This window comes from Lycium ferocissimum, chromosome 2 (assembly GCF_029784015.1).
Source record: "Lycium ferocissimum isolate CSIRO_LF1 chromosome 2, AGI_CSIRO_Lferr_CH_V1, whole genome shotgun sequence".
NCBI classification, from domain to species: Eukaryota; Viridiplantae; Streptophyta; class Magnoliopsida; order Solanales; family Solanaceae; genus Lycium; species Lycium ferocissimum.
Genome location: NC_081343.1, coordinates 55,806,098 through 55,816,147, shown reverse-complemented (window position 1 = coordinate 55,816,147; position 10,050 = coordinate 55,806,098). Strand labels below are relative to the sequence as shown.

Genomic DNA, 10,050 nt, shown 5'->3' with positions numbered 1-10,050 from the left:
CTGTCAGTATATTACCATCTCGTTTTTGAACCAACGTTGCTCTCACTATTTCTCCACAATTTACTATATTAATTCTTAAGTTCCTTGCTCGTCTTGTACAAAAAAGTTAACAAAACTAGGGGAAGAATCACGATGCAGTATTTTTTTGATGAAAAGAATCACTATACACTAGTTTCCCCTACAAACCTACCATATATTTGTTCGATAGGTCCAGCTTATTTAAGTTTTTCAGCAGCAACCTGCAATCCATTATCATATGAGAATTTATGAATATTATTTTGTGCAACCAGCAATAACGGTTTTGTGACTAAATGTTAATTTAAACCAGAGTAAGATTAAGTACTCGATCTTGTGATTCTCGGTCCTTGTTTTAATCCTGGAGTTTGAGCTTCTAGGCATAAACTAGCATTGTTTGTGGTTCTAGGGAATCCTATTATCGGTTTCCCTTAGAAGTTTCTTATAGTGCTTCCTATGCCACTTTTTCTTGTTTCGCGCTTATTTACGCATTCCCATTGAAGTTCCGATTTTTGTGTTTTCTGATTTTACCAATAATCAAAAATAAATGATTGAACTTTATGTATATATTACTAAATTTATTAGCATTGCCATATAGTATTGTTAGATGTGATCATCCGCCATGGACCTGGTCAATATAGAGAGTAGGCATGAACATCTCAACAGTATCATCAGCTGGGGAACCTTTAACCCCTTTTGAACATTTGACTTGTTCTAAATCACTATCTTTTTAATCGGATACATGACCAGATCTACTTCAACAAAACTTGTGTCAATGTTGGAGAATACGATCACGGCTGCTAACACTAACAATAGTAAGCAGAACATACCAAAGTGTTAAATGAGAGCCACGTAACAGAGGTTCCTATGAACTTAAAATTGATAGGTCCTCTCTAGGGAACCTACACCCAAGGTGTATTGGTGGAGTGATTAGAAATATCATTGGATTATTTGATTCATGAAGGGAATTTCTAACACCCACAGATACTCTACAACTCTTCTGGAAACTGCTACTCATTCTATCGAGGTAATTAGAATGCTCAATAATGATCATCTACCTTACAGTTCTATTATCCTTGAATGAAGGTATCTGATACAAAGGCTAAAAAAATTGGCGATAAAGCTTGGCCCCTGGGAGCAGAATAGAGTTGTTGACCTTCTCGCAAAGGAAGGAGCTAAGGAAAACCTTTCAATAGAGTTAGATTTTTTATAGTTCTTTCAGTGTTTGCCAATGAAATGATTTGGACATATATTCTGGGGACTATTTTTGATCGGCGAATAATAACTTGTAATGATAATTCGGTAGTCAATACTGTAGAGCTACAGAGAACTCTAACGCTCCAATTGTCACGTAAAATTTGCTATCTTTATATATTATTTATCATCCAATTTACCAAAAAGGAGAAGTTGTTAAACACCTTCCTTGTTTGTTAAACTGCCTTTCTATGACAATTCAAACAGAAAACAAAGGAAATCCGGAGGAATCGAGAGTAAGGATGGTCTGAACAGATTTTTTGGTAGACTGTCGGCGTTAGTCAATAACAAGAACGAAAAAAAAAAAAAAAACATATCTAGTGTGTCTCACGAAAATGTACCATGCGTAACGTACGTCTGCATCTTACCCCTAACTCGGAGCAGTAGAAGAGAAAAAAATCAATTTCTGTATTAATACGGACATGTAATTTAATATTATCCGGACGTATCAATTACACGCCCTAATTCACCTATCAATTACACCCCCCCCCCCCCGCCACACACACACCAAAAAACCTAGTGAAATCCCACAATGTGGGGTTCGGGAAAGGTAAAGTGTACGCGGACCTTAATTACTCCTACCTTGGAAGGTATGGAGGTTGTTTTCGAAAGAATCTCGGCTCAAGAGAAAGCATGACAAAAAAAAGTCAGATAAGGACAAGCAATTCAAAACAGTATGAAAATGAAATAACGAAAGCGAAAAAATCATGGTCAAACAATTCATTTTACTAGACCCTTGTACTAAAAATAGATTTTTCTTTTTTACTTATCTATTTTAACAAATAAAGAAAAAATTATTATTTTCTGCCAATACTAGCCTTATCATTAAATAATTAATAAGATTCATTCATTAAATAAAACCCTAAGGACGTTGTAATTACAAAACAATCCCTCGCACCTCACACACAACTCACGTGAGCTCATAACACTTTCCTCCTCCTATATGCTACTCTCTCTATTTCAATTTATGTGAACCTATTTTATTTTTAATTCATGCCAAAATAAAGGACCTTTTTCCTAATATGAAAACAAATTCAATTTATAAAATAATTTACAGCCACATAAATATTCAAGACTCATTTTATATCATAAGTTTCAAAAGTCTTCGCTCTTTTAAATGTTGTTGCCAATCAAATTCATTCACATAAATCAACGGAGTGAGTATTGCGGAGGTAGGGCTATTACCTCACACCTCACTAGCTGTGGGCAGTGTCAATGGCAGGTTCAAAGAGTAGAACACGCAAGTTGGTGCAGGTTCCTCGCCAGAAGGGTTCGCTATCTAATTTCAACAATCTGCCAGACAACCTCCTTATTGAAATCCTCATTAGACTACCAAGCAGCAAACAAGCAATTCGATGCAAATTGGTTTGCAGACGCTGGTTTTCCCAGATCTCCTCCGGTAAATTCGTGACCGCCTCTGTCATTCACCATCGAAATAAGGATAAGACTCTTCTCCCCTTCACTTTTCTTTTACATGATCGGAAAAATAATTATGTAGAATACATAGAGTGCCTCCACCCTAAACAACGAGTGGATTTAGGGTTTCTCCCGGGTCGACCCGATCACTTTGCATAGTAGCATCCTGTGATGACCTTATTTTATGCTCTGATAGAAGTAATTACTTCATCTGTAATATCCTCACTAGGCAATGGACTGTTCTTCCCCCTAATTGCCCGCGAAAATTGGGTATTGGTTTCTTGATTGAGCCTAATTGTGTGGATAATGCTCGATACCAGGTGTTACAATATTTTTATAATGATAATTCTGGGATTTATGGTGAGATTTTTTCGTCTGAGCAAGGACAATGGACCAGGTTTGTTGTTGCATCTCCGCGCACTTTGAATTACTTAGGGAGAATTACTTCACTTATTGCTTGTGGACGGATGTTATATGGATTGAATTATAAGAGTAACGTTCGAGCTGACTTTGTTCTGGCATTTGATCCATTCACAAATGATCCTGCACAAATTCTACACATTATTGATTTACCACTTGAGGCTCGTGATATTCATGGCTTGTTGTGTTCTAAATTGGGAGTGTGTCAAGGTCGTCTACTGTTTGCTCAAGTAATTGATCAACCAAGCCGATACCCTTGTATAAGTGTATGGGAGCTTGAGGATTACACAATGGGGAAATGGACGTTGGTGCACAAGAGAATCCCTACAATCAAAGCGTCAAGAGTCCCAAAATTACGTCGTGATACCAAACATTTGGTTTCTGTACTAGCTTTTCACCCATATAATGAGGATCTTGTATGTCTTCGTGTAGGTAATTATCACGTTGTGATGTACAATATACGAACAGATAAAGTGGAAAGCTCTACTCATACATTGAAGCTGCCGGGTTTGCCACAAGTAATAGGAACAAACAATGATGGGTTACTAATGTTACCAATTACCCAAAAATGGTGGCCAACACCAGTAAGAAAATCCCTTTAATCTCATAGCTTCCTATCAGGAGTAAGTCGTGGTCACATGGATTAGAGTTGTTGATCGTTCTTATCGTTTTCTTATGTTGTCCATATATAGTTCATTCAGGATGTTTTAGCATATGATATAGTCTGAAATCCAACATGCTTAGTAGTAGTAAGCAAAGTCCTTTCTTTCAGGTTATTGTGTTCATATTTTAACTCCACAGTTGCCCAGCTGTTCAATATTTTTACTGTCAATATATATTATCATCTTTATCTTGAACCAAAGCTGCTCTCACTATTTCTCCACAAATTTACTACTGTATATTAAGTCTTAAGTTCCTTTCAAGTCTTGTACAGAAAAGTTCACTCACAAAACTAGGGAAAGAATCATATGATGTAATATTTTTTCCTACAAAACTTAGTATATGCGCTAAACTGATTGCGAGTTGATTCCCTTCAGGAAGACGATCAATAAGTCCAACTTGTTGAAGCTTTCCAGCAGCTACGTGCAATCCATTATCATATGAGAATTTATGAATATTATTTTGTGAGTAGATGTTAATTTGTAGCAGAGTTAGATTAGGTACTCTTGCGATTTTCGGTCCTGGTTTTAATCCCGGACTTTTAGCTTCTAGGCATGAAGTAGCATTTGTTGTAGTCTTAAAGAATCTATCATCGATTTCCCTTTGAGGTTTCTTATAATGCCTCCTATTCCACTTTTTCTTGTTTCACAGACAGCCTATTTGCACATCGCCATTTAAGGCGGAACTACCTTTTCAAATTTTTGGCTTCATAGCCTGTTAAGGGGTTTCAACACTAAAATCACCATTATTGCAAGCTTGAAATTGACTTTGAATTTCGAATATGAAAATTTAAGGCCCCGTTTATCCATAGATGATTTTTTTTTTTTTTTGAAATTTTGGAGTCGGAGTTGTCCATAGTTTTCGAAATTATAGTTTTTGGTAAAACTAATTGTAAAAAAGTGAATTTTTTTTTTGAAAAACAAGTTTTTTGAGTTTTTGATATTCCGAATACATAGAAGTTGTATTCCTAAGCCTCCACCCCAAACAACGATTGGAAAAAGTGAAAAAAATTCGGAATAAAGTCGAATAATCCGATGGCAAACGGGCATGTAAATCCTGTTGTTGAAAAAGCTTGAAAATATTGCAGGGATGAAGATTGGGGAAAAGGGTCAAATTTACCCCTGTAATTTGAACTAAGGGGCAAATTTACCCCTAATACTTCAAACTTTTCACACACACCCCTACCCCTACCATTATCAAACTTTGCAAAAATATCCCCCATTTCACCCGATGCCGAGCCTTTTTAAAAAGTATGACGGGATAAGTTTTAATGTCCCAATAGGCCGTTCATTACAATGGAATTCCCCGATGAAAATCTTGAATTTAAAGGACCTCCGCAACATACAGTAAGAGTAATTCAAGAAATAGTGGAAATGGACCAGGTGTTGTTCCCGTTGCATCTCCGCGATACATAGTTATGAATACCTTAGTATGATAGTTTTGCTCACTTAAGTTCAATTGTGTTCTTTGATTTGTCTCCAAAAGTCAAGGAACTTTTGGCAGACATACTAGCCAATTTGAATCCACCAAGCCTTTCAATGAGGTTGTTACAGAGATTCTACACATTGATTTACCACTTGCCCAAGATCGTTACTAAGATGATATTCATGGCTTGTTGTGTTCTAAATTGGGAGTGTGTCAATCGTCTTGAATGACTTTCAATAATTGATCAAGAAATGTACAAGATCATCCCTATTTATAAGTATGGATGATTCTAGAGGACTTACACATCTACAAGAAAATGGACCTTTATCTTCTAGTAATACTCTAGAACATCTAGATATTTCTATAAGATAATTATCTAAGATGCTACACTAGACCATTTGGATATTCTTCTAAATATCTATGATATTTATTCTTCCAAAAAATTAACTTTAATTTTTCACACTATATAAAGTAATTTTTTGGAAGCTATCTCATAACTTGTCGTGGAAGAACTCGCCGAAGTTTGAGCGTGCCATGGTGAAGATCTCAACAATATTTTCTCAACACTTCTTCCTTCTTCAAATGATGATGATTTTCCGCTAATAATGGGCCACAAAGAAACATGAATACATCTTGATAAAATTTTCATCTCCGTTATCAGGACTACAATATTTCTTTTTGGCCTTTGCGAACCACGTTAACCATCTTTGAGTTTCACATTCTTATTTCCCGTACTTTCTTTCTGTTAGGTCCATATATAATTGTGTTATTCAGAGAAGTTTTAGGCATATGATATAGTGTTGAACTCCGCGAGGACTTAAGACTACCGTAGGATCCACCACCCTTTCTTTCAGGTCCTCAATGAACTCATATTTAACTCCACAGTTGCCATCCGAGAACCATATTATCTTCTCTCCATATGAAATCGGGCCTATCAAGGTCAACCTCTTCATTTATTTGACCGTCTGCTCTCCGCTTCCGCATTTCTCCGAGCTAGTGATTGACTACGATATGGCGATGATTGATCGAGACTTCAACTTCCACTACAACTCCCTCAATGCTTTCTCTAGAATGGTCACCATTGTCATATATAGTTTCAAACTATGATGTATCTTTTTCAACATCCTCCATGTCTTACTTTTATTACTAATGTTAAGATCTGCTTCGTTGATTTCCTCAGCAGCTACCACGTCACTAGTCTGAACATCTTTGGAATTTGCTTGCTTTTTATTGATGACACCAATGCCTTCCTTCTCCATGTAATGGACCATATTATCTTTGAATCCATTAATTTGTAGCTCTTTCGAAATTAGATTAGGTACTCTTGGATCTACTTCGAGTCGCCTACAAGCACCTTCCCGCTTCTTCTTCCGGACTTTTTTTCAACTTAAGCATGAAGTAGCATTTGTTTGGCAATATCTTTTTACGTGTCCTATTTTACCACACCCGTAACATTTGAGAGTCTTCTTAGTTATTATAGACTTCTCTCCTTTTTCTAGTTCTAGAAACACTTTTGCATCGAGAGTGTGGCGTATCTCTAAATGTTTTTCCTTTCAAGTTCTTTTGCCTTCATAGCCTCTTCCCTTTTTAAAACATACACTAGCCATCCGTTTGGCTAGTAGCCTCCGTGATGACAACAAATTCTCAAACTCCTTCAAGGATGGTTGTCGAGCCCATCTTTGAATTGATGTAACAAAAGGAATATATTCGACTTCAAACCACGAATGATAGTTCTTCTCATTCGTGGAATTTTGATAGCCTCATCCGGATTTAATAAAGAGATCTTTGAACATAAGTTCTTAGTCCTCAAAAAGTACTTGTAGAAAGATTACCTGAGTGGTTTCGCCAATTCATTCTCCAATATTTGTAGTTCATCTTTCTTATTGAACAAACGATCAAGGGTCCTCCAAATTTCATGAGTCGATTTGCACCTTATAATATGATCAAACAAGTTGTGAGATGGACCTCTTTAGGATGAACTCCGCCTTCGCATTAATCAAGTGGACTGTTGTATGCAGCTTGCTATTTTGCAGGGATCCGAAGAGGAGGAAAAGGTAACTACTATTAACAACATCCCACAAATCCTCTCCCACAAATTTACTCCATAATATCTTCCATACCTTGTAATCGGGACCGACGCAACAACTCCATCCCCTACCATTAACACGCTTAAATCCATTTAGAGAAACCACGGCATGAATCTACCTCTAACCCGATCTTGAAATAAAATCCGTGTAGCCAACTACGGCTATAAGGCTCGATACCCAGAGAAATATTCATCTGTAAAAGTAAATCGGAGAAACCTTCCCTAGCCTAAGATCGTTGAAGATTGGAAGATTCAACTAACAAACAGTTTGTAAAGGAGAATTCAATGAAATAGTGGAATCTCAGCCAATGTTTCAATCCTTGACAGAGAAATGTACAAGATCATCCCTATTTATAGTTATCTATGATAGTTCTAGATACTCTTCTAGATACATCTACAAGAAAATTCAAGTTATCTTCTGAATTGTAACATCTAGATATTTCTATAAGATAATTATCTAAGATGCTACACTGACCATTCTAGATATTCTTCTAAATATCTATGATATTTATTCTTTCAAAAAATTAACTTTAATTTTTCACAGTTGATGATGATGACAAGTACAAGACTAGTTAACTTCAATCAGCTGATTGCAGTTCTTGTGTTTTTACTCATGAGAGAAATGGAATAGTGTGCAAGAAGTGATCTTTGGTCTTTCTAATAACATGATAAAAGAAAGGACGCAATCAATAAGTTCAATTCCTAGAGGGTGTTTGGATTGGCTTATTTTAAGTACTTATTGGCTTTTAAGCTCTTTTCTAGTCTTTGTGGTGTTTAAGAAAGATAAAAAGTATTTTTAAACACTTACTTTTAGGCTTAAAAAGTACAAAAATAAGTCAAAAGTCAAAAGTTAGTTTATTCTCAATTATGGCTTTTGGCTTTTAGCTTATAAGCTACTTTTAAAAGTTAATCCAAACACGTAACTATAGTAGTTATACCAGATTTGGTAGTAGAAGCTTTGTATCCGCATTGTTTGTTCCCATGAATGCGTTTTATCTAATGTTACTTTGTTTTGAATAATGACTCCATTTGACTCATGATAATCAAAGGAGCATTGTAAAACTCATTAGGGATTAATAAATAATTGATCTGCCGAAGCTGATCACTTTTTTTTTCTTTTTCCCACTGGGGACACGAACACAGTTCTTACATATATCCTACTTGTTTGGGTAAGTCTGATATAAAGGAAAACTGAGACATTGAGTACCAAATATGTGCCACGGCATCAAATTTCTTTTTACTAACCTCTCAACAAGTATTTTTTTTTTTTAAATATCAACTGAGCATTTTATTCATCTTCCAAAGAGAGTAAAGAGGATTTGAAGGACTGAAACTAAGTTCAACTTTCTCTATTACATTAGACTATCTTTAATACAAAGAGAGATAAGGAAAATTCTATTGGTAATTGGGTACACGGTCCATTTAGCCTTAACGTACGAGGTAACAAATCTATACATAAAGTAGGATCCCTCCAAAAAAAATAGCTCTAAAATTGGATAAAAATTCATGATTCAAGGTGGTTCAAATGTGATCCCTCTTTTTCCCTGTTGGAATTTTGATGACGCATGCCCCATTTGTCTACGGTCATGAGCCCCTTAACGTGTGCTGGTAATGCAGTGAAACCATAGAACATGAGACTGAGGAGAATCATAAAACATGAGACTGAGGAGAATCATAACTCAGATTAACTAGTTTGTCAGCAATTTGATTAGCTTTGTTAGTTAAACTTGGAACAATATTGACCAAGGACTAGTAAAACAGAAAACAACTTATCGAATCACTGTTCAAGCCGCGGACAAGCCATCGCTTAAAGCGATTTTTGACCGATTGCGCGCATATCACCCTGTTGATTGGTCCCACAAAGACTTCCAAACACTTGCACGAATGACTGAAAGTTTGGAGTTTGCACAAACAATAGCCTAGAAAACAGAATTAAAAGAATAACTTTGAAGAAGAGGAAGACATGTTTTTCGATGTGTCAATGAGAGAACTCTCTACCGGTATATATGGGTAGAAGGTAAGATCTCAGAGGAGATCAGAAATGTCCCCCAACGTTTGGAGAATAAAGATCACCATTAAGTCGGTAATGGACAAATATTTAATTATGGATAGAAGATGAAAACAACGTTGCACTGAATTAACTCTGGAGTAAGCGAAGCCACTCTCTTATTCTAGTCAATCTACTAGCCCAATAAAGGACTTCTCATTATAAAGAGGAAGGAAAGACTTTCCACTACCAATGAATGAGGGAAAGACTTTCCGCTATCAACGAATGAGGGACATTTGCAATTCAGAGAGGATAAAAAAAGAAGTAAGATAAAATGAACCCATGAGGAATACATAAGGGATAAATAATTCCCACAAGCTTCCGTTTACTCATGCTTCCCTTAGTTCCATAGTTTCCTGAGCACATGTTTAACATGTTTCAACAAGATTAGCTCATTTTTATGTTCATATTAGTTGGGTTTTGAGCCGTTGACCCTACAGAAGACTTCTTTTACCTTTGTAGACTGTAGTAGTAAAAATTAGTCCTACTGAAGTAGATTATTATAATGGGAGTTAAGAATTGTTGCTCTAAACAATTATATAATCATGACACGAATCATATATCACATGATACTCTTTCTTTATAATCTTAGGTTAGTGTACCTAATTGCATATTTTATACTAGTCCTTTTGACAAGTAATAAAGGATTTAGACACATCTTAAAAATACAAACTTTCACCATATCCACACTGACAAGTGTAGTGTTGCAAAAACACAATTTAGAATA

The 10,050-nt window shown here is 35.9% G+C and overlaps 1 protein-coding gene across 1 annotated transcript; it reads left to right on the top strand.

The window, feature by feature from the left end:
• Positions 1–2,484: 2,484 nt before the first annotated feature.
• LOC132047772 (uncharacterized) lies at positions 2,485–3,967 on the top strand. Its single transcript, XM_059438768.1, has 2 exons — positions 2,485–2,634; positions 2,793–3,967. Exons 1-2 carry the CDS (start codon positions 2,485–2,487, stop codon positions 3,705–3,707), a joined length of 1,065 nt encoding a protein of 354 aa, XP_059294751.1. The 3' UTR covers positions 3,708–3,967.
• The last annotated feature ends 6,083 nt before the right edge of the window (positions 3,968–10,050 follow it).